This window comes from Podarcis vaucheri, assembly GCF_965113315.1.
Source record: "Podarcis vaucheri genome assembly, chromosome: 1".
Classification (NCBI taxonomy): domain Eukaryota; kingdom Metazoa; phylum Chordata; class Lepidosauria; order Squamata; family Lacertidae; genus Podarcis; species Podarcis vaucheri.
The window spans coordinates 47916252-47942049 of record NC_138759.1 but is presented as its reverse complement, the minus strand read 5'-3'; the positions used below and the strand labels follow the sequence as shown (position 1 = coordinate 47942049).

The window sequence follows — 25798 nt, the reverse complement described above, 5'->3', positions numbered from 1 at the left end:
ATTTCATGAATGATCAAATCAGACATGATTCCATGCTCTAAACTTGCTCCTTTTCTGATTTATGAACTGGTATTTCCTCCTGCGACTTCCAATGAATTAATTAATTACACAACTGATCATTGCTGTGAGACATGCAGACGAGAAGCATGGGAGAAACTCTCTCTGGTGATATGCTGATGGAATGGACACCTCAAATTTGGCATCTCACGCTGATGGAAATTGACTTTTGAAATTAGAGCGAGAAGGAAAAACAACACAGCAAAAGACTTTTATAAAGTTTGGGGAGACTTTATTTCATACGCAATGCTAAGGAACATGGCTTTTGACCACCCGCTGTTTATGGAAATCTATGGAAAAGTACTTTGGTATAAAACAACAACAACAACAGTTTCTAGATACCTTTAGTCCTGAGCGGGAGTGGAGAAAAGATATGTTAGGGGAGGGATACATTTGTTTGTTATGTTTTGGATATAAGGGGGGGGGGAAACCAATTAAAATATTCTGAAAAACACACACCAGCATTTTAAATTGAGCCTGGAAACATATCAGAAGCCAGGCCAGAATTGGTGAGATGTGTTTGGGTTATTCTGCCCCTCCCATTGAAGGTCATTTTTCAGGGTGACCCGGGCCAGTTCCATATCAACCCCAGGCTTGAACCCAGACTGGAATGGGTCCTATTTGCTCCAATAGTGACTGCAACTAAACTGCCACTACACTCTTAAGCACCTTACCCCAAAAGCGGGTATTAGAGACCGGACACTGTTGTCAAACCCTCAGGGTCTTTTTCAGGAGCAGGTGTACCATCAACTCCTTTAAGGCAGTTGGGATAACCCCCTCATGCAAAGATGCATTAATCAGCCCCCACCCTGACTTGCACCAACAACCAGGATGGGCAAGGGTCAAGAGGGCCAGGGATGGGATGGGCAGCTAGAAGACCTTGTCCACATCCTCAGGCCTCCGTAGCTGGAACTGATCCCACAGAACTATATATGACAGTGTGCTGGATGTCTCACCAGAGATTATAATAGCAAAGGAATCAATACAGTGGTACCTCGGGTTACAGACGCTTCAGGTTACAGACTCCGCTAACCCAGAAATAATACCTCAGGTTAAGAACTTTGCTTCAGGATGAGAACAGAAATCGCGCAGCAGCGGCGCGGCAGCAGTAGGAAGCCCCATTAGGTAAAGTGGTGCTTCAGGTTAAGAACAGTTTCAGGTTAAGAACGGACCTCCAGAACGAATTAAGTTCTTAACCCAAGGTGCCACTGTATTGGTATGAAGGCGAAAGGGCTTGTGCTTGAAGTGCCTAGCAAACTTATCACAGCCCAGGCCTTTGATGCTTCCATTATACCAAAACTGCTTCACAAACAAGCTAATGCAGGCCTCCGACACCTCTTTGGGGCCAGCATGTAAAAGGCCCCGAAGCCATTCTGAAGAACTTTTGGCTGGCACTGGGAGGACACAATGGAAGCAGAGAGAAAACATTTCTTGGCTGCATTCATGGCCTCAGACCAGGCTTGACAGTGGGCACACATTTGTGTTTGATAGTATTTGAGAGTTTTCTTTCACGTGTTTATGCCATCTGAGGGAGAGGAGATGACGCTCACGAGCGATTGTGTCAGCGACCTGGGCTGTCTTCATTATTCCTCTCAATTTTCTTGTATTGATGTGAAACGGGTGTTGTTCTTCTTTTTAATAATATAGTAGTGTGGATTTGGGGGAGATGTTAGCATTGTACCGGCGATTTAAAATGTGCACCGCCCTGACATTAATTCAGGTACGTTAAGCAAAACAACAAACAAAACAAAACAAAACAAAACAAAACAAACAAACAAACTTGCTGGTTTTTTTCTGCTGCACCTCCCTGGGGGCGGGCGGGCCGCGCTCTCTCTCTATAAGGCCTTTGGAAACGAGGCTGCAGTTCCGCCCGCAGCCTGCAGCGGGCGCTGCTGCTACTCCCGCCAGCCCGCTGGCTCGCAAGGGACAAACCTGGGACTTGGAGCCTCTGTTTTTCCTTCTCCGTCCACATCTCCTCCCTCGGCTCCGCCGGGGTGGCTTCTTCTTCTTCTCCTCTGCCGCTGGGCTGATCTCCCCGCCACTGCCCGGCCTCGAGCGGAGCAAGACGGCGAGGGCGAAGAAGAGCGTGTGCCAAAGCCGCGGGGAAGGCGAGAGCGAAGGGGGCGCGCGCGGAGGGGGAATGCAGCGACGGGAGGCGTGAGCCGCCGAGCATGTTGAGCTGGGCTCCGCCGCTTCTCCCGGGTCCACCTTCGCCAGCGGCGCTGCCAGCCCTCCTGCGACCCCTTTGGCAGCCGGCAGGCGCCCTCCTGAAGACGACGGCGTCTAAGATCCCCTGAAAGGCGGGCGGGAGAGAGAGAGAGATCCAGATCCCCGGGGAAGCCGCCTCTCCTTTAACCCGCCTCCCCCCCCCCCCGCCCGCCACTTCGGCTTCAACATGAATCAGGCTGCTCCCTGCCGCCCAGGGGAAATTTAAAAGCCGAAGGCGACCCACAGCAGATCCTTGGTTGCTAAGGTAAATTACGATCGCCCTTGCGCAGCGTCCTCGTTTCTTCCCCCCTCTTCCCCCCCCCAAAAAAAATCCCCAGAGCTTTGTGGGGCAACGATGCCTAGCAATGCATGACCCCCACCCATCGCTTTCCCACGTTAAAGGGACACGGGAACTCATTAAATCGGTTCTTCGGTTCCTTAACCCCGAGCCCCAAGCAATGTGTGTGTGCAACGGGTGCGAAAAGGAGGAGCAGCGGGATTCGGATGAAGCAGCCAGCCAGCTTCGCGGCCCCCTTGCCTTCCCCCTTTTGTTATTCTAGGGACGCAAATGAGTTGGAGGAGACGCACTGGATCGCGGGCGTCGCCGTTGTAAACGCGCCCTCGGCGCGGCGTTCCATTCGGAGCGCAGCTATTTACATGCGGGGCCGGGGGCTTGGGGAGGGTGCGCGCGTTCAGTTTAAGCGCGGGGAGCGTTTGCTTCCCCGGGCGCCCGCCGGCTTCCCCGGGGGGGGGGTTGCGCCGAGAGGAAAGGAGCGGGGTTTGCGTGCTAAGCGGGGCGCTGCGAATCGGGGCCGCGGGGCGCGCGCGCGGAGGGCGATCGTTAAGCAACGGGCTGGGCAAAGGGATGGCGCTGGCTGGCTGCTGCGCCGCTTGCCCCTGACCCTTGGAGGAAACTTGGGAGCAAGAGTTTGCCGCCGGCGGTCGCGTCTTGCTACGCGCTGTTCAAATGCAGTCCAAGGGCGGGAGAGGTGGAGGGAAAAAACCGCGCTTGGAAAATGGTCGCGCTTGAATCGGTGACCTGCAGAGCTAGAGGTCGCAAGTTTCGCGTATATTCGAAGAATGGGAATTGATTTTAAAACTCAAAGCAAATAAATGGTTTTGCAACCAGGCCCCGAAGTACTTGGGGAGAGGAAGGGCCGAGGGGGGTCTTCCCAACACGACCTGCTGCGTTTTAGGCTGGAATCTACATCCACTTCTCTGGGAGTGTGCCCCGTTGAACTAAGAGGTGCTTACTTCTGAGTAAATGTGCCTAGGGTTCACTGCTAGTCTCTCTGCTGCTGCTTCTTGTTGTTTAGTTGTTTAGTGGTGTCTGACTCTTCGTGACCCCATGGACCAGAGCACACCAGGCACTCCTGTCTTCCACTGCCTCCCGCAGTTTGGTCAAACTCATGCTGGTAGCTTCGAGAACACTAGCCAACCATCTCGTCCTCTGTCGTCCCCTTCTCCTTGTGCCCTCCATCTTTCCCAGCATCAGGGTCTTTTCCAGGGAGTCTTCTCTTCTCACGAGGTGGCCAAAGTGTTGGAGCCTCAGCTTCAGGATCTGTCCTTCTAGTGAGCACTCAGGGCTGATTTCCTCCAGAATGGATAGGTTTGATCATCTTGCAGTCCATGGGACTCTCAAGAGTCTCCTCCAGCACCATAATTCAAAAGCATCAATTCTTTGGCGATCAGCCTTCTTTATGGTCCAGCTCTCACTTCCATACATCACTACTGGGAAAACCGTAGCTTTCTTCTGAGTAAATGCGCCTAGGGTTCTACTGCTAGTCTTTCAGCTGCTTCTTACACTTTCCTTTTGTTCCACAAAGGAGTTGAGGGTGGTTGGGCCCTAGGGATGGGACTGGAATCCTAAACTCTGACCCGCTGAGATCAGATGAGACTCTTCCAAGTAAACCACACTAGGGTTGCACTGTAATCTGGTTTTCACAGCTGTCCCCAAGAAGGCCTTTTAATGTGGAATGCATCATGTTGTGAATGGGGCGATAGGAACTGGAAGAAGCCAATTTTCAGTGGGTTAGAGGTTTCAGCTATGGGTAGCCTCTGTCTTTGAGTTGTAGATGCATAGTCTCCTCCCCCAACAACAAACTAAAAAGACAGCAATACTTACTCACACATACTTCTATTTAGGCTGTATATACACTATACCTTTAAATCACATTCAGAGCATGTTCTTTCGCTCAAAGAATTCTGGGTGGTGTAGTTTACCCCTCACAGAGTTCCATTTCCCAGCAGCCTTGATAAACTACAGTGCCCAGAATTCTGTGAGGGGACAAGTGTGCCATTCATGTTCTTTGGAGATATAGTGTGCACAGAGTCACTTAAAGCCAAGTAAGTACTTTGGCATAACTGAGTTGCGGCTGCATACCCATCATACATATAAAGCACCCACCCCGAAACAGAATCTTGGGAACGGTAGTTTAATGGTGCTGGGAGCTTTGTGAACTACAGCCCCCATGGTTCCTTTTGGCTCTGTATGTGCTTTAAATATATTTAAATATAATATGCTGCCATGGAGTGACTGAGAACTTGCATGTTACTTATCTGCACATCTTTCCAAAGAAAACCAAAGGCTCTTGCTTGGATGTGAGACCGATTTCATCCCCATGCCATTAGCAAGACCTGGCTGGTGACAGAGACAGGAAGAGTGCTGAGTGCAGGCGTCTTTCCATATTCCCAGTTGCGCATGAGTGTGCAATGCTCTCACAGCTGCATTGCATGGCCATGCTGGTCCCGCACAAATCCCCACCAGCTCTGTGTGAAAGCAGCTGTGGAGCAGTCTTGGGTACCCCATGTTTCTGGACTGGGGGGATTAGAAGTGCTAGCAAAAGCCTTAAGGTTGTGGTCCCTTAAAATTAAGGCTCCATGGATGGGAGTTTAGTGTGCCCAGGTGGGCTTTGGAAGGGAAGGGAAGCTTTGATTGCTTGTTGAGTTGGTTGAACATGTTGCCTGCTGGATTTTTTTCTTGGGAGGCAGCGGTCCTGTCAATAGCTGTGTTTCCTTATCCTAAGCACAGAACAGGCTCGCACAGCTTGAAGCCTGCTCTCGGAGACTTTGATAAACCTTCTGTTTTTGCAGGTCACAATGAGACTGCTAGAAGAGCAGGGTTGTCAATTAACCAGCAGACCCCCCCTCCCCCCAGTGCATTGCCGGCATGGGCTGCGTTCATGATGCGGGTTTCCATGTTGTGCAGGGCGAGTTGCTAAGTCTCTCCATTTTTAGTAGAATCCACTTCAAGTTTATTCAAAGGATGCAGCCTGAGCACTTCACCATTATTTCCCTAATCTCATTAAATAAAATTATATAGCCTATCAATGCAGGTGTATGCTTTTATTTATTTTAATTAATTATTTGTTGACTGCCCACCCTCAAAAGATACCAGGTTTCTGTATAAAAGTGTCTGTGAAATTAACTCACACAGCATACAAGTGCAGTTTAAAACCAACAAATAAGCACAACCAAATACAACAAGGCAGAGCTATAACTAAAGAGAAATCCTTATGTGTGCAGTACCAAGCACACTTGTATGCACTTAATTTCCATTGAAGCCGGTGGGACTTGCATACAAGGAGTCACCTTCAGCATCATTAGGGAATCATAGTACTTTCTTCCTCTAAATAGTTATCTTGAAATTGCACTGCTGAATTTGAGAAATACTTCTCTGGAAAGGATAATTTTATAAGGTGGGAAGGGAACTCGGGTACGTCTGTGTTCCCATTTTTTTAATTTTTTTTTTTTTGCAGCATAATCCTACAAGTCCTATTTCAGAACAATACCATTCTGTTCACAGGTTGCAGATGAGTGTGGAGGGTGGAATATCATGGCTTTTAAAGGCTGTCCTTTCAAAGACTGGAGGATATGGGTTCAGGGGAAAGAGGGAAAGTGGGCAGCAACAGCAGCAGCAACAACAAAATCTGTGATACACAGGAGCTGGAAATGGCTTGTATCAAGTGAGTCTGGAGAAGCCTTTAAAAACATGCAAATAGATAGATAGATAGATAGATAGATAGATAGATAGGGTTCTTACCAGCCCATGCCCATGAGTTCCCAGGATGTGTTACAAAGATTAAAAGATAAAATATTAAAATCAGTTTAAAACAAATGTTAAAATACATGTTCCGCTCCTTGACAAGGCTATTCCTTCCTCTATCCATCCTTTTTACCTGTGAACTGGGGTGGGGAGTGTACTATTGCCTTTCAGCTGGGACTTCCAAGGTTATCCTGCAGAGGTTATAAGATGGAAGGGATTCATGGATGGTGTAGCAGGGCAAGGGAGACCTTATTTTGTCTCTCCCACCCATCCAAGGAGTGAAGGGCATTTTCATGCATGAGACTTAAAGCAGATTTCTGATATAAATGTAACTTTAGCCAGAGTACCACTACTTGTTCTAAATGTCTTTCCTCCGCTTTCTCTTCCACATGAAGAAAGATCAGACATCTGCATAAATAGCGCAAAAGCAGCCCAAAGGCAATCTAAGCCTCCTACATGAAAGCTTTCAGAATCTGCAAGAGCCAGTGGGGTGTATTCAATGTAGACTAGAGCTGGTCTCTGCGTGGGAAGACCCAGACTTGGCCAGAAAGTTCACTGGGAAGCTGACCTTGGGCCAATCCTAATCCCTCAAACCAACCTGCTTCATAGGGTTATTGTAAGAATTTAGGTGGTCACCTACTCTGGAGTGCTTTTGCCACCAGTTAGAAGCACATGCTTTTATCCTTCACTTTTAGTCCCAAATGCCTTTGGTTGTTACTGTTGTGATGTCTTTACTGATGATTTTAGCTTCATTGGATTTCCGTATTCAGCTATTTAGTTTAGTATAAACTCAATTAGAATTTAGGGAATTAGAAGGTATTGTGCAGCCTAAACAATGGGAAATTGCTTTTGAATCTATGCAGAATGTTTTCTTGGACCTGAAATTGATATTGATTCAGCCAAAATTGATATTCCGAGTATGTTGGGCTCCACAACTTTTGTATAGGAAGACTAACATACATAGATGTTGAAGGTGTAATGCTGAGAATGCCTATTTGAGGCAACTGATGTGGGCTTGTCCACTGATACATTCCTTTTAGTCTGAATTTGTTCCTTGCATCAGCTTTGTATTGGTGAAGCCCTTGCTATGGCAGATGTTCATATATTCTGAAATTATATCCCTGTAGTATGGGGACTAACAAGTGGACAACAAAAGTGGGTTTTGTGAGCCCTTATGGTGGCTAAGAGATTATAAGTACTCAGTGGTCTGAGGACCTCATTTCCCCGGCTATATTCAATCATATCTCATATTGATATCAATTTTGTATGGCTACCTATTTCAGTATCTGGAGGGCTTAATTTAAGATTCAGGTACTGTCGGTGGTCTGTTAATTATTATTATTTGTATATAATTTGTATCATTATTATTTCCCCCTTATTCTTTTTTATTTTTTATTTTTTAATTTTTCTCTTTTTCTGTTCTCCTTTTCTTGCTAAATTTGCAAATAAAAATGTAATCTTTTGTAATAAGGAATAAAACACAAGTTGGAACATGTGGGAGTAGTTAGAGCAGGGGTCTCCACTGTTGATTGTTGATTGTTAATTGATTGATTGAGTTACTTACTTACTTACTGCCCTATACCCTCAGGTTTCAGGGCGGTTCACTTGTGGAACTTGCTTTGATGAAGGAAATCTCATACTCTTGAGAAGTAACTCAAGGCATGAAAATTCAGTTACACCCAGTTTGCCATTTGGGATCCAGATGTTTTGGACTCCCAGCACCTATCACCCATAGCCAGCATGTGGCCAAAGTTTAGGGATGATGGGAGTTGTAGTCCAACAAACATATGAAGGACTGCTGCCTTTTGACCCATGGCCTACAGTTTAGTTAGATTCACCTTTTCTTTGTCTTCATCTGAGGGAAGCACTTCACACTCTGAGACAAAATACATGAGATTTGAGAACTCAGTTTGTACATAAAGGTTCAATTTCAGTTTGACACCCTGCTTCAAATGGTGATGGTCCTGTGGGTGAGGCAACAATTAACTAATTTTACCAACAGCAAATATATATTGCAGTTTATCCCTGAGTCAGCCATGCTCTCTGGTAGGAAGATGTCTGGATGATCCGCACAACAAATACGCAGCTGTGTGTTTGTTAGGCCTCAAATTGATACTCTGAATAGACCCCCATAAAGCTAATATTCATAGTTCCTTGCTGCTAAGAAATCTTTGCAAGAATATCTGAATCACGACATCAGTCGTTGTTCAAGCCCTGTTTTAAAGTGACAAGTTGTCATGTCAGATAAAAAACTGCATCAGGGTTTGGGAATTAGGTATGTGCCTTTCCAGTGGAATAGTTCATCTTAGTCATGAATAAGCATTATTATGCAGCTTTATACTGTAACTGATGACCAACCTTCCCTTTGGGAATCAGTTTTGCCTTGTAGTGGCGTGTGTGTTTATTTTCGGGAGGGGTGTGTGTGCAAAAGAACTAGCCATTTGTCTTGCTACCTAAAGTCATAATGATCTGCGTAAGCATCTCCCTAGCAACAGAATTTGATGTCATAAATAGAAGATTAAGGAATAAGATGAAAGATAAGCCACAGGTTTTATGCAAAATTGATTATTGGTGAAGCAATATCCTGCCATAGCAACGTCTTGAGCGTTATAAAGAGGGGATTTATTTAAGGACAAGGCTCTAACCCTCCACTACTTCAATTTAGTGATGTCCTATTCATTCCACGTACAACAGCTTTTCCATTCACTTCACTGGAAGGGCAGAGGGATATGTGAGATGAGGGATATATGGGGAAACCATACGCTGAGGAATGTGTATCTTTGTGGTCATTAGCTTACACCAGCAGGTGAAGCAAAGCAGTGTGGTGATGGTTGGGGTGGGGGAATCTTGTCTGTGATCCTTGGAATGGGAAAATAAGGATTCTCTTATGAGTAGGTCCCTATTTTCACCTGTGAAATGTTATAATCAGTGCTTGGAGCTGTGCATGCTCTTCCCAACATGAGATTGGGAACTGTGTGCCTTGCTCCAAGCGCTGGTTATAGTGAACCAGCTTTAGGAAGTGCACCTACACAATTCACCTGCATGTGTGCTGTTCATTGTCCAGCAGGGAAAACTTTCCATGTACACCAGCTTTCACTCACATGTTTCTCTTGCTGGGATCTGACAACACTTGTTTACTTTCCTGCTATTTCAAAGGAAGAAGCATGCACAGGATTCGGCCTGTGACACTATCAGCACAGTGCTTCCTTTTTGCTGAGTGTTAATCTTGTATAGCTCTTCTCTTAATTTGCAAAGTGCTCAACAATATTGATTGTATTAATATTTGCAGTACTGTTATCCTAAATAGTAGAAACCCATTTTACAGATGCTAAAAGGCAGTGACTTATTCCAGGCCATACATTTCTGCCAATCCCAGAAATGGGGCTTTAGTTCACTTCTCTGTTTTAGCTCAGCACTGGTTTAAGGTATCTTAATCTATGTCCGATTTTTTCACCCTGATCCAGAAAAGGAGGTGCAGGCATAGAAGCAGATATTACTTGCTTTATCAGGAACTACAGACAAATAAATGCACATTTGAATATGCTGTTGTCTGCACGCATTGTATTATGTTCTATCGGTTGTGCATCTTGCATACAATCCTATTCATACCTACTTGGGAGTAAGCCCCACTGAACTCATTGGGACACGCTTCTAGTTTAGAACTGCATTGTTAATGTGTATCTTCATCTACGTTCTGGGGTAGCTCGTTTCACTAAAGTTGGGTCAGTGTGTTTGAATTTTAAGATAAAAACTCTGCACACACTTCCAATCTCATCCACTGTTGTCTACCATATTAATGTCTTTATTTTAATGGCCTCTGTTTTTAGATGTGGAATTCATCATGGCCATTAACTGTGAAATGTTCTAAACTGGTTGGGTATTAAGCCCCTAAAAATACATTTTTATTATACGCTTGATGCATAGCAGTTTGTTGATGCCTCTCAGTCCACTGGCATAAAATAACAGATCGTGTTCTTTGAATCTCCTTGCTAAATGATGATGAAACTATTTAGACTCTGCCAATATTGACTTTATTTTTGCATGGTCTGATGCTTTTTCTAATGTATTGTCTATTAGCAAAAGTAATGGCAAATGTTCCCTTTCTCCTCTTCTCTCCATTCTAATTAGGCATGCAGTCATGATGGAGTTGAATTTGTCTGTTGTATTGTCAACTTCTGGAAAAAGAATTAACTTCCTGATTGTGTCTTTCAATGGAAGTAGCATCACATGTTCTGCTTGCAGGGTTCCTACAGGCATCTGGTTGGCAATTGTAAGAACAGGATGAGCATTGGCCTGATTCTGCGGCCCTGGTCTTCTGTTCTTAACGAGACTAATCACGCCTTCCCCAACTTGTTGCCCGGCAGCTCCCATCAGCCCCAGTCAACAGCACCAAGCCTAAGTTCAACATTACAGTGGTGCCTCGCAAGACGAAAAGAATCCGTTCTGTGATTCTCTTCGTCTAGTGGTTTTTTCGTCTTGTGAACCAAGCCCATTGACGGATTAGTGGATTAGCGCTATTAGCGGCTTTTAACGGCTTATCTGCTGATCGGATCAGCTGATAAGCGGCTTAGCGGCTTAGAAAAAGGGGGGGAGAAAAATACCCAGCAGGAACTCGCAAGACATTGTCGTCTTGCGAAGCAAGCCCATAGGAAATTCGTTTTGCGAAGCACCTCCAAAACGGAAAACTCTTTCGTCTAGCGAGTTTTCCGTCTTGCGAGGCATTCGTCTTGCGGGGCACCACTGTACTTGCTTCTAAGCAAATTACTAAGCAAAATCCTACAAACATACCCTTGTCTCACCTGATCTCTCATCCAAAGAAAACAAAATTCTTCTTGCCCCTTGGCAAGGCAGTAAGCATATGTTTAGACTCACGTTTGCCAGTCTGTTATTTCATCAGTGTGATAAAAATATTTCTGTATCTCATGCCTTTCAGGCATTATATGATGGAATAAAATTCCTGATCACACTTTTCGTCTTCTATATCTATGCTTATTATTTGATTGTGAATATATTTTCCTGTCTTTCTTCCTCTGGGTGACCCATTGAATAATGTTCTTCCCTTTTACAGCCTGGGTGAAAAGAAGGCAGTTCATAATGGCCCAGGGATCCAGTGACATGGAAACAGCTGATCAAGAGGAGAGCTCTCCAAATATGATTGTTTACAGAAAAGTAAGACATTCAGAGTCATTCATTACTTCTCCGCCAGCTTCTGAGCTGGATGACTGTTTGCATGTTTTCAAAAAATAACTTGCTGCATAATCCTATACATGTCTACCTTGAAGTAAACCTCAGTGAGTTCAATGAGACTTACTCCTAGGTAAGTGTGCATAGGACTGCAGACTTATTTTCCAAATGGATTCTTCAGGTTTTGTACTGTAAGATTAATGGTTTTCTGTTGTTTTTGTCTGTACTTGGGTACGCTACCTGTAAATTTAAAAGGAAAACGTAAGATATCACTGACTGCTAGAAAAATAGGTTGAATTAGATTCACCTTCATAATAGTCTGTTGCAGAACTGGTATTTTGGTTTGCTTTTTTTAACAGTAGACAGACACAACCAAGCTTACTGCAGTTTTTGACTGACTTCATTGGAACCTAATTGGCATAAATCACTTTGACTTTGGACTGTATTCAATATAGTGCTAAGCAAAACATTCTGTCAGTGCAAGGATTTCCCCTTACACAATGGAATATTCTCCACTTCTCCCCCCCCCCCATATCTGTTCTTGGGGTTCCTCCAGCCTGCCAGAGCAGATTTGGGGGGTGGCACAGGGCATGCACTGGGAGAGGGTATGAGGGGGATCCTGTTGCAGTAGCACTAAAGCTTGCAGCTGAGCAGCTATTTAGTTGAATGCTGCCCAGAGTCGGCCAACTAAAATGATTTGTCTGCAAGTTGAAGGTTCCAAAATAGTCCCATGTAGCCAGTATAAGCCACTCTACGAAAATTTCCAAAGAAGGGGCTATGTTGGAAATGTTTTGGCACACATTTTAACAGAGATGTCACTATAATATCCTACTAGTTGATAAAGAAGTTCAAGTGGATTGATGGGCATATTATAACGGCACTTTTCCTTATGACCACGAAAGTGGTGATATATAAAATGGGCCTGCAATCCTTTGCTCACTTAAACTGAAGTAGGTCCCATTGGCTTCAGTAGGACTTACTTCTCAGTAGACATCCTGGAGCTGCATCCAGGTGGCCTTGCTGTGCTAAAGTAGTTGTAGCATTTAGCCAGGAGGTGGAGGGGAGGGAGAAATGGAAAATGCACCAAATGGTTCTAAGTTTGTGCATTCCAGTTCCTGTTTGAGGTTTTAGCAACTGCGTCAACTGTAACAGACTTCTGACTGCCATTTGGACTAGCGGAAATCAGCATGGAGACCACCACAGCTCCTGTATTCAGTGTGTGTGTGTATCAGATATCCAATTCGCATACTTTGTTGGCATACTGGGGGATGGGGGAAGCAGAGGAACTCTGCCCTCTGGAAACCTCCTTGTGCAGTGTGTGAGATCATGGTCATAGCGGGCCTTTATTAAAGGCACCTGCAGATTGCTTACTCGCAATCAAAAGTCAAGAAGACCAAGCTGTTGGTTTTAACCTTTCCTATTATTACCAGCCAAGTTCTGTAATGCAGCCTAGCCTTCAGTAAAGGCTATTTTATCTTTCCATAATGAGATAGCAGAAATCCCCTTGCGGGGACTGTTCTATTTCAGGTTTCATATGGGAAGCCAATGTTTTGAAAGCACTTGCCCCCAAGTTAACACATCAGGCACTATGTCAGAATAGAACAAGACTTCTCTCTGGTAATTAAACTGTTGACACGGGGCGGTTTCCCCATGGATTCCTTGCTAGCAATCTGCACCTTTTTATGTATAGCTGGAAAGAGTACAGTCCTTGTATAAGAGCTTTACCACTACTTAATCCAAACCTTTTAAAAAATGTAATGTAGAATGCATTATCTGATTCAATACGTTCAATGTCGCATTAGAAATACTTCAGGAGATAGATTTTAAAGTTATATGTGACTGTGAGAGCATTAATTTGTACATTAGTACTTGTTCATCTACGAAGAATAGTTGTTGTTTTTTAAAGCAGAAACTAAACTAATTGCTTGCTTTAAACATGCTGAAAGTGGAACTTACACATGAATCTGAATCAATAATCTTGTTTAACTATATATCCTGATAGAAGTGCTGAGTTTCATTAGGCTACCATTGTCAAGCACAATTTTTCTTTACACAAACACAGTATGAATCTGTATGAAGAGGATTATATTTCAGGTTCTGGTGCAGTTGAAAATGAGTGTTAATATTGGGCAGCATCATATATACTGGGAGGAGGAATGCATGATCCTCCAGATGCTATTGGGGTTCCAGTTCCCATCGTCCTTGGCCATTGACCATGCAGGCTGAGGCTGATGGGAACTGGAGTCCAACAACATCTAGAGGGTCACAGGTCCCCCACTTGTAAGATACATAAGCTTAATATTTATTTCCACACTATGGACTGTTGATGTGCTGTATAGAGTCATAAAACCAGGGAAAGCAAATGTGTTGTTCTCCAGATGTTGCTGGAGTCCAGCTCTCATCAACCCCAGCAAGCATGGCCAACAGCTGTAGCCCAGCGTTGACTACCCCCACATCAGACTGTCTAAGAGTCATGACTGGTCAGAAAACCTTTAAGACAGTAATCTCTTCATTCCCCCCAGATTCTTGTTGTGTTGCTGTATGTAGAATCCTGCCCTCTTCCAAGGCACATGCTACAAAGGTTAAAGGGCTTTCATTTGAAGTGAATTGGGTTGTATTGGGGCCCAGTGGAAGAGCACCTGCTTTGAATGCAGAAGTCCCAAATTCAGTCTCCAGCAACTCCAGATGGGGCTGGGAAATACCCCCGTCAGAAAACCTAGAGAGCTGCTGCCAGTCAGCACAAACAGTGCTGATCTAGATGGACCAATGCTGTAACTTTGTATAGGGCAACATTCTCTGCTCCTATTGCTTCTTTCCATGTCTGTCACTGGCAGAAGCATGGCAGAAGATGGGCAAATTCGAAACAACGCGGGGAGGATGCGAAATATTTTATTAAACAAGCAGTAAGAGGGAACATCAATTGATTTTTCATGACTGTCACTTGTCCTTGAAATCTAAGCTATACTGATTGCTTTGCTCATTTGAGTATTATTTCTCAGATCCAAATGGCCCAGGGCTTTCACTTTCCTGCAATAAAACTCATAAAAATAAGAGATCTGAGGGCCATGCCAGAAAGAAGCCTGCTTTTGTGCCATCTGGCAGAAAAGGCCACAGAACAAATCTTGGCCTCTCATTATCAGGAAGAACTTCGTAATTTTGAGGGAGTTCAGGGGAACTATAAAAAAAATGGCAAAGGATTTGGGACAAATTGTATTTTAAAATGATATGTGTATATGTTGTAAGTATGAGTAATTAATCTGTTTAGGAGCAGATAAACAGTTTGTGGGGCTTGGCCCAAAGAACACTGGATACTTTGAACTCACGCCCACCAATAAAAACTGCTTGCATTTTAAGTCCCTTAAGATTAATGTCATGTTTGTGTTATTTGCTGTAGAGGCTTATGGATATTTACGTAGAAGTTAGTTAGGTCCGTTAAATGGCGGCTGCAATCCTATACTGCAGAGATAGTCAACATGATGCCATCCAGTTGTTTTTGGATTCTCACTCCAGTCGTGCCTGACCAATGTCTATGTTGGCCAGGGCTGATGGGAATTAGAGTCCAACAACATCTGTAGGGTGCCACGTGGTCTTAACTCTTTCGAACTCACTTACCTTGAACTCATTGGGGCTTCTGAGTAGAACTTGAGAGGACTTTGCTGTAAGTGGATGGATTCATGGATGAATTTATATGAAAGGAGAACCTAATACTATTTCTGAATTATCATCATCATCATTATGGCAAAGAATGTAAAAATGTTTTCCTGGCTCAGTAAAGAATGATCTTAGCCTAGTTCAGCCTTCCTGAGCCTGGTGCCATCCATATGTTTTGCTCAACAGCAGCTGCCTAGATGGGAGCTGAAGTCCAAAACATCTGGATGGCTGGGGAAAGTTGGCTTATTCTTTCAATGGCCTTGGCCCAGTATACCTGAAGGAGCTTCTCCACCCGCATTGTTCAGCCTGGACACTGAGGTCCAGCGCCAAGGGCCTTCTGGCGGTTCCCTCACTGTGAGAAGCCAAGTTACAGGGAACCAGGCAGAGGGCCTTTTCAGTAGTGGCACCCACTCTGTGGAACACCCTCCCATCAGATGTCAAGGACTTTTTGAAGGCAGCCCTGCTTAGGGAAGTTGTTAACGTTGGATGTTTTAGCCTGTTTTAATATTCTGTTGGAAGCCGCTCAGTGGGGAAACCCAGCCAGATGGGTGGGATATAAATAATAAATTGTTGTTGTTGTTGTTGTTATTAATTTGCTTTTGTATAAATGGGAGCCCTCTGGGAGGAGTCCTTCAAATGGTCTTTGATCTCATGTTCTCAACCTGCTCCTTTGACATGTATATTAACGCAGTACTACTAGCAGTTTTTCTGAAGCTGAAGAGGCCATTTGCCTAAGCTCCCCTCAAGGGTTGCAGAAAAATAAGGTGTGTGAAATGATCCTTTGCCTGCCTGCACCACAACAGGGCTTAGTCAGCACTTTCCTCAAATTCATGCTAACTATAGTGTGATTTGAGGACTGGGGGGAAGGGCTATATTAGGTTTAAGTTGGAAGGAAAGTATTGGATGACTGTCATCTTCTATCACCACACAAAGCAAGGTACCGTTTTCCCCCAGGAGAGGAAAAATACAGAAAATAACTGCTACTGCTGCAATTGCCACTTGACCACCCATCTCATGTCCCTGGGCAGTTCACACTGGGGACAGCAGCACCTGCTTGATGCCTCCATGGCAACTAGAATGCAAGCATTTCCCTTTCCATCCCTGTGGAGGAACTAACCCTGTTAAGCTACGATTATCACCAAAAACCAGTGTGTGCACGTGTGTGTAAACTGCTTCACTTGACAAATAGTGCTGTTCAGTTTCTGGAGCCTTTAAGTCAGAAAATATCTCAAAGAATGATCTACTTTCCTATACGTTTAGGAGCTTGGCATTCCCAGCCTTTAGTTGGGGGTGATTTTACTCCACCTACTTTTACGAAGAAGACTCTCAAATTCTTTCCTTAAAGGGAGGAGATGAGGGATGAGGCCTGTAGGGGGAAGCAAGCCTCCTATATAGAGGAGAGACCTCACCCAAGCACTTCCTTTTCTATTCTTTCAGCATCCTGTCCTCTCACCCTTCCATCAGGGTACTTTTTGCTGGTTACCATATGGTGCTCAGTAGGAATTATCTGTTTGACCTTTGAGGGCACTTGCCTACTCTACTCTCAATGCAATTGGCTTTTGGTTGGCTGGGTTTAAGCTGGCTGTGTCACCTTTTGGTAGGTTGTGTGGGAAGGTAAGCTGAATTTAAGTACCCTCCACCACTAGCTTCCTCCTATTGTTGACCAACTTGGGTTTGTGCTCTTGGGACCTGGCATGTGCCACATGCCGAACAGCGATGGTGGCTAGCACAGCTCAGGTCCCTCAGGCCATGACTTCACTTTTGGGGAAGATGCTTTTTGCCTTCTACTACGCCTGCATTGGTGATGAAGTTCCTCTGGGGTAGTTTGGCTTTCAGAGGCAGGCAGGAGATTGTACAGATCATTCCTGTCTACAATTGTTTGGTACGATTGGCACAAGTTCTTCTTCATTCCAGGTCTGGTTTAAGTGTTAAGCGTTATGTCTGTCTGGTGTCAGATACCATGGAGCAACGAGGGTTAGGAGTTGTTTCAGTACCACGGATAGCTCTCAGTGAGCAACTTTCTCTGACCACCCTTGTAGAGAACTCTTCCTTCCTTAAAGAGCCAATCCTCTGGTCTGAAGATGAGCAATCCTCCTATGTGCCCCCTGCCTGGTGTGTGCCACTGGAATGATGAGGTAGTGGGCTCCTCAGGCTCACAGAACTCTACAGGTCCTGGTTCTGTGGGAGGTTTTTGTGGACTGTCAGCTACATCCCTACTGGTCTCCACATCTCCAGCAGCTGCCTCAGATCCTTGAACCTGATCCTTGGCTGGTGCCTCTGGCATCTCATGTTACTGTCTGGATTGCTGCTGGACTTGTGTGTGTGTGTGTGTGTGTGTTTGTATGTATGTATGTATGTATGTGTGTGTCACAACACTAAGGTTCTAAGCCATGGGTGAGGGACCTGTGGCCCTTGTTGGACTCCAACTGCAGTCCTGTCAGTCCCAGCCATTGTGGCCGATGGTCAGGGATGATGGGAGTTGAGAGGCCAACAGCATCTAGAGGGCCACAGGTTCCTCACTTGTCTCCTAAAAGTTACTGCAGTTGGATAACCAGTGTGACTAAGCAACTGCTGATGTGAGTGATCTGCTCTTATGAGCAGTTCAGGTTCTGAACTTCATGAAAAATTGCAGCAGCCGTTTCCACAACGGCAAAGATTGCAAAATAACATGTTTCTTCTTGCAGAGGCAGCCCTTGCAATCTCCCAGGATCCTCCCACTTCAGACTCCCAATTTCAGCATGAAAATAGAAATGGGAAATATTTTGACATGTAGCACTCATGCTGTTTTTTAATTACTGATCACTCTGCATAAGTGACAAATGAATATATATTATAAGTAATAGTTGGAAGGACAGTGCATATTTCCTGTTATAGACCCCACGGGAGCGTATGAGGGAAATTGTGTTTCTGTATTGTGCTGTGAGGAAGAGAGAGAGAAGAGAGTGCCTTGGAATTACTAGGATTAAGCAATGAGGAGAAGAGGAACATCAAAAATGAGATACGGGGGCTAGGGACTTGAAGGCTAAATCCACTGCAAAGAAGATACAAGATGCAAGTGAATGGGGAATCAAAGGTATATAAAAATTGAAGGATTAGAGCTATCTGACTTAATGACAGTGCTATATCAGAACTGGTTAGAGGAAGGCAAAATTCTGAGGTAATATGCCAAGAGGGATTTAAAGTAGCTAGGAGGCAGTTTTACTCTATGTAAATCCCCGTTGCTGTTTCAGATGGATAAGACAGTCTGCTTTGAATCTGCCAATGGAGAAATTTCAGATCAGCTGGGATTTGCACCAGCATTGTACACTTAGGTGAGGAAAATAATGTGCTGAGTTCATAGAATAGCTTGGTGCCTGGCTGGAATCAATTGGCTGGGGAGGGTGAAAGAACTCCATGGCTAAAACTCAACCCTACCAAGAACAGAATTTCTGTTTCTACCCCACAGTTGCAATAAAAGAATTTCAGGCTGCAATTAATTCCAGTACCAGAAGTGACACAGGAAGCTGCCTTGTCCTGGGTTAGACCATAGGTCTACCTAGCTCAGTATTGTCTCCTCTGATAGCAGCGTTCCAGGGCTTCAGACAGGGACCATTCCCACCCCATCTAGAGATGGTGGGGATTCAACCTGGGAAACGCAAGGCAAATGCACTACAGCTCTTTCCCAAAGCTACAGTCTTTCCCAGTTGGCATCCAGCACTCCATGTTTTGACTATGCAGATGTTCGTGGGCCATCAGCTCAATTTCAACCACAGCATCTGTCTGTTCTCAGAAGACAGCCTTGGTCAGTCTCCCCTCCAGTGCCAACTCGACTGTCAAATAGCAGTGCATCTTGTGGAATGTGGAAACCCCACCTCTCAGTTTGTCCTCTGTGGGGATCGTTTTTGGTGACTACAGTGGCTGGACTTCAGTAGGCCTCACCCTAGACAGGGTGCAACGTATTTATCTACTTGCACTCTGATGTCCTTTCGAACTGCTAGGTTGGCAGGAGCAGGGACCGAGCAACAGGAGCACACCCCGTCGCGGGGATTCAAACCGCCGACATTCCGATCGGAAAGCCCTAGGCTCAGTGGTTTAGATCACAGCGCCACCCGCGTCCCTATATGCTGTCTACTAGCTCCTATATAATATGTATTAAAACCATTATGCCATACCAGCTCAACGCAAAATTTTGTGGTGAGGATCAGAAAGGGAGGGAAGGGGATTAGTTACTCTGAAATCGTGCTGTGAAAAGCACACAAAAAATTGCCAGGGCATGTTTTGCTCATCACATCAAGGCTTTAGGGAAGTGTGGGATATGATCCATAAGCCAGTCACATCCCTGCACCCTGCATGGGGCATGCACTTGGCTTTGTGACATATGCCCAATTCCAGAGAGACAATAATGCATGGATGTCAGTCAGGTCATGGTTCCTTCTCTTAGCGAGTCAAGAGTGCCATCTCTGCTCCTGGGAAATTGTTGCATATTTAGAGAAATTGTTTTGGGTGGATCTTGCGCTTCTTTTACTAAGAGTTTTTAAAATGGAGAAGCACCGAGAGAGGAAGCCAATGACCTGGAAAACAAGCTCAAATTAAGACATGTCAGGTTGATGAGGCCTCCCCAGGGGTTTCAAGCAGGAGTAGTTGAGATTCTTTCCTAAATGGAATATGAAGGAAGTGCAGCGCGGACTTCTTACATTTCTCATTCTATTTTAATTTTCCCCACTCCATTGCATACCTGGGCAGGCAGGCAGGGCTTCCTTTTAAGCATCGATGGATTTGTGCATATGTTTTTGGAATGAAAACTGACAAACTAAAATGAAGGAAATAGTTTTATTTTAAACATGGTAAGTGGAGATAGTTTAATGCCTACGTCCTTGGCTCAAATCCAGACTGTTGGAAGAGAACAGAGTTATTTATATGAAAGCAAGGTAGTATCTCCATATATAAATGTCACAGTGGTTAATGGGACCTGCTCCTGGTAATGTGCTTCAGCCTGCAGTCCTATGCACACTTACCTGTGGGTAAGCATCTCTGAAAACAGTGGATCTTGTAAACATGTGTAAGATTATGCTGCATGGCACACAGGGGAAAGACACAGTTATGGGTGAAATAGCTTAACTATTGAAGAGAAGCTAAGTGGTTGAAAGAGGGCATTCAAATATGTATTTCTAATTTGAATGCCAGAGCTTTCTGTCCCCCCTCTATAGTTGATGGTGCCAGGAATGAAATCTATAACTTTACTTGTAATCTTTCTGATGGATAATGTAATGGCTGGGAGACTTTTGGATGCTGCTGCTTAATTAAACAGTACGTTGAACAGTGTCCAGTGGTATTTTCATGCCTGAGCTGGAAAGTTAAACTGACACCCTTTCCAATTTTGCATTGATTTATTTGAATGATTTTAGGAACTATTATGACAGTGTTGCACTATAGTGAGAAAACACCAGCAATAGTCATAATAAGCTGCTCCTGCTATAAACCAGGCTTTGCCAACCTGGTATCCTCCGGATGCCTTGGACTGCAGTTCCCATCAGCCACGGGTGATGTCTGTACTGGCTGAGGCTGATGGGAGTTGTAGTTCAAAACCTCAGGCGCTCATCATCCTGCCAAAGGCTGCAGTTAATACTGTTGTTATTGCTATATCTATTTGCTGCTTGTAAATTGTGCTAAAAGTGACAATGGCATAAAAGGTTCAGCATAGAACAGCAGATTGGATAAAATCATCATAAAAAGGCCATCTCCTGGCAGTAGAATGACATCTCAGCTGGTCCCTGATGAGCTTTTCCGGACAGGGAAGCAAGCACTAGCACCTCGAATGGTGCCTGGAAATGCACCAGTATCCGGAAGTAGTGATATATGTTCCATGTAGCTGGTCGCAGATAGGAAACTGACAGCTGAATTTGAGAGACCTCTGTTCTCCTCACAGAGCTACAGTTCCTGGGAAGAGGGTATGGCCATTAGACCACTCTGAGAATTGTAGCTCTGTGAGGTGAATAGGGATGACTTTTATTACCCTTAAATAAACCACCCTTCCCTGGATTGTTTGGGATATAAATGAAATAAATAAGCTCTTCTGCTTACCTGCTTAAGAAGGCTGGAGGGGCCGGACAGATGGAGATGTTGGTCGCCAATCTAGCAGGGAGCTCCACGTGGTCGCAATTATACCCACGCCAGTTGCAAAATGCGCCTGATGCCTGGCTAATTTCGAACAGTGCTGAGAACTCATTTGAAGCGAAGCTTCTGCTTTGCTTCACCACACACAGAACTGGAATTATCCTCAGCTGTAATCTGTGGGTTTCAGCTGCTGGTTGTGACTCAGTAGTGGTGGGGGGGGGCAGAAGCGTAACACTTCACCTTGAAGTAGAAGCCACAGGTGAGCAGCTTCTGGATTGACAGCTGAGCTTGTGCCATTAGGTTAACATGTGATGCTAAACATTTTTTTTTCCAGGGAACTACTCTATCACTGACATTAAGTATTCTTAACTAATACTGGGATCCGGTCCAAAGAAATGCTTTTTACTTCAGCTCAGCATTCAGTATATAAATCTCAAATTACTGCTGACAAAACAGATGCTAACTACAAATCAATGAGCATTTTGTTCCTTTGCTCTCTGAGACAAGCTCTGTGGAAAAAACACTCAGAAATAGTTAAAATGAGGAGACGTGTGTATATTCAGCGACTTTTCTTGCCATGGAACAAATTATTAAGTGGCTGACTGGTAGTCTAAATATTGAGTAGTTATTTGCAGGGTATACAGAACAATGCTGTATCTTCTTCTTTTTCCTTTTGGGTTATGTCCTTTTAGATTCCAAGTCTAAGGGCAGGGATGGTGTTATTGTTTATTTTAATATGTAAGCCTCCCTGAGACCCTGATTGAAAAGTGGGGCATTAATGCCCCTGGAATAAATAAATATCCTTCAGCCGCTTACTATAGCTCAGTTAAGATGTATCACCCGAAACATGGTTTGGAATTACACAAACGAGCATCAGGGTTTATGTACTCCCTTTCCCTTCTCACATTCATCAGCACTTCCAGATTTGTAGCTGTAGTTTGGCCTTATAAGTTGAACTGGAATACTATGCACACGAAAGCTTATACCAAGAACAAACTTAGTTGGTCTCTAAGGTGCTACTGGACAAAATTTTTATTTTTTTTACATATTTCAACTGCGTCAGACCAACACGGCTACCTACCTGAATTTGGAATACTATGGTTGTGCAAGCCATGGTTTGTCCAGTTTCGATGCGATGGCAAACTATGGCTTGACAGAAAAGAAGTGGTGCAGGAGGGGATTGTACAGCACAAATAGAGGAGGCTTGGTGTTAGGAATGTAAGAAGCTGCTTTCTACCAAGCCAGACCATTGTTCCATCTAGCTCAGTAGTGTTTATAGTCCAAGCAGCTGCTGCCAAGATTTCATACAGGAATATTTCCTAGGCCTACTCGGAAATACCAGGGAATGAACATGGAACCTTTTGCCTGCAAAGCAGATGCTCTGCCACAGCTTTAGTGGAGACTACCTGTCATGACAGGAGAAACAGATTCCAGCAGATTCCAGCTAGGACCCCAGAGGCCAAGACTCTACTCTCTCAGGTCAATAACCTCTTGCTGCATTTATAGCCACTTTAAGGAAGGTTTGCCCACCAAGGCTTTTTTTAAAAAACTTTTTGCATATAGCCTGTTTCAATCCAAGCTGGTTATTATAAGAATGTTGTAGCTTTAAGAATTTGATGCCAGAGTTTGCTTGTTTTCCTCTTCCCTCCCCATCACTTCCCCCCTTTTATGCCATGTTTTAAGCCTGAGGGAAAGGACTGTTGTTTTTATTGATTTGTAAGCCACTCTCAGTGCTTTTCTGACTGAACAGTGGGGTATAAATGCTTAGAAAAAAATACATTTAATATTTTCAGCTGCAGTAATACTTTTTTTTAAGTTGGGGCTCTTCCATTTTCTTTCTTAGTTTGGGGTCAGGTCAGGGGTAATGTGGCAGCAGATGTGGAATTAAAGCACTCTTTTTTCTTTTTTGCACCCATGTATTGTTGAAATAAAAGCTTCTTCTTGCTGGAAATTAATTATTGAGTGTTGCGATGCTTTATAAGATATTTATATATTCTCTTGAGCCCTGTCTCTTTCTGTATCAGAGTGCTATCTAGAGAGCAGCTCAGGCGAGAGAACTGCTCAGCTTCACTTCCTGGTTCTCCCCTCTGCTGAACTGTATCAAGACAACACACTAAAACAAAGGGGGAGATGAGCCAGAGAATAGATAAATATTAAATTACACTGGTTGGTTTCATCTTTGGAAGGATGGTGACCTGAATCTGCACATGTAGCTCTCTCTCCCTCTCCCCTAGCATTTTTTTGGATGTGCTGTGCTCTTGGATTAAAGCCTCCAAAAAATACAATGATTTAAAAGAAGGCAGACAAAAGTAGGGCCCAACTACATGTTCTATTCAGCCATAAGCTGCGTTTCATCCCAGCATTTTCTTTTTTTCTTTTTACTCAAAAGTAACCACCTACAAGGCAGTTCTGAAGAAAAACAGTGGAGGGGAAGGATGGTTGCTCCAAATTTTTCCTTTCAGGTTGTTCCCCCCCCCCTGCTCAGTCTTTCCCCAGATTCTCTCTCTCCCCCCCCCCCCCGCTTCATAGGTAACAAGATACAGCGAGCTACTCATATATTTTTCCCTCTGCAGCTTGCTGGAGGTGGGGGAAGCATGCTTTTGAGCAGAAAGCCAGCCTGAGGAGACAGGGTTAAACAAACTGTAGTAATTGGTATTTATAGAGTTAAATATTGTCTCCAGCAGTTAATGAGTTGGACTCTCTAGCTCTCTAGCATGTTATTTTCCAATGTAGTTGAATTTTATTCTGTTCATCAATAAGCAGCCTCCTGTTCTGGACCTACAGAGTAAGTAACTTTGCTTTGTGTTAAATACTGTAAATACAGATATCTGTCCTCCTCTGCTGTATCTTTTTTTAAGTCTGCAGCATACCATGAGTTAACTTTTTTTAAAAGAAAAACCACTGGCGAAAATATAAATGTGTAATATGTAACGAGTTTTGGTATTGTTGACAAGATCTATTGCTGTCCAATTGTGATTAGTGCTGAAATATGCATGGGTCTTTTTCCATTTTTTAAAAAAACCTCAACTGCAGGGCTTAGCAAAAATTTAGCAGAATTGTGATGTGCAGGGTTGTGGGGACAGAAAAAGCATATATGTTTTGGGGAACCTTCTGAGAGAGTGCTGTGCATACTCCAGACAGAGACAGGACCATCTGTCAGGGGAGATGATTTTTCTTTTTGGTCCCAAGTTGCAGCGAGAATGTGATGGAACTATGAGGAATGTGTATATGCACCAAAATTAATTTCACAATCCTGTATTTCTTTCTATATAAAGGTAATAATTTGCCAAAGGTGATCAATACTCAAGTGAGACAATTGCAGAGCCTGAGTTTGAAACCAGATTTTTCAGCTTCTAACTCATGTACTTTTTCCACTGGACCATGCCAGCTGCAGACAGGCTCCGGAGTACTGAACATTAACAGTTTACAAATTGGTTGGCAGCAGTTTACATTAGTGGTGTTTATTTTATTAGCTAAGCAACTGCTTTATTGGGCTATTGGAGCAGTGCCCTTTCCCCTTCTAGCAAGCATTTAATTATTTTTACAAGCCACAGTACTACAACAATCTGGCTTATGCAACTATTCAGAAAGTGACCTGCAGTCCTCTCCTCCTTCTGGGTAACTAGGCTGTGAAGGAGATGCATTATCTTATGTAATTCTTATATTTTGACGCTTAATTAATTAATTTTATAATGAATGATTTTAGAATGTTGTTTATGTTGTACTTTTGTACTGTTTTATTGTTGTTAGCCGCCCTGAGCCCGGCTTCGGCTGGGGAGGGCGGGATATAAATAAAATGTATTATTATTATTTATTATTAATTTGTTGCGTGAGGCCAGGTCCAAAACAACTGGTTAGCCTTCCCTGAGCCCCATGCATGTGGAGACTGGTTCAGATGATTCAGAATAGCACTATGCACATATCCCAAGGCACTCTTCTTGTGCTTGTCAATGCACTCTGTGGCTCTGGGGCCAGATCCAGAGTGCCCTTTGGCGATCCCCTTCCTTCCTGGGCAGATTTCAGATTCAGTAAACTTTGCCGGGTGATTCTATGAACATTTGCAAGAAGCAGAGCTCTGACCCGGAAGAGAACTTAAGCATGTGCTTTGGGATTTTGATTTAGGACCAGAACACTTATCACAAAATCTCCTCCTTCCAAATTTAAAAACACAGCAAGAATCTGCTTCTGTTTTGGAGCGTTCAAAACCGTTCGCAGAGGGATGACATAAAATATTTGCCTTTCTGTCAGTTAGGCTCCGCAAGGTGACTTAGGAACTATGTAAAATCAATACAATTAAAAACGTAATAAGACAACAATGCCACAAGTCTTCCCTGGAGCTGAGTTCTGCTGTTCAGGCACCAGTCAAAATCCCATTTGGGATGAAGCTGAGATATGAAGAAAATAAGAACTTCATTGGATGTGGCAGGCAATGTGGCAGTAACTGCATTGCCTATAATTACAGAGATGTGCTTCTTGTTCTTCAGGTGAGCAAATATCCCATTCTTGCACACCTGAGCATGCAGTTCAGGTGTAGGACTGAAAACACAAATGTAGTAGAAC

At 44.1% G+C, this 25798-nt stretch overlaps 1 protein-coding gene across 5 annotated transcripts in view; it reads left to right on the top strand.

Moving 5' to 3' along the window:
• Positions 1 to 1987: 1987 nt before the first annotated feature.
• RGS6 (regulator of G protein signaling 6) overlaps positions 1988 to 25798 on the top strand; it is a 205396-nt gene continuing 181585 nt past the window's right edge. For 3 of the 5 annotated variants that reach the window (XR_014220485.1, XR_014220486.1, XM_082225573.1), the window contains exons 1-2: positions 1989 to 2530; positions 11379 to 11479. Coding sequence is in view for 3 of the 5 variants with exons in the window: in XM_082225573.1 (XP_082081699.1) it covers positions 11405 to 11479 (75 nt within the window). In the remaining 2 variants the exon portion in view is untranslated. Of the gene's footprint in view, positions 2531 to 11378; positions 11480 to 25798 lie in introns of all 5 variants that reach the window. The other 2 variants (XM_082225572.1, XM_082225574.1) reach the window with 2 other exon arrangements.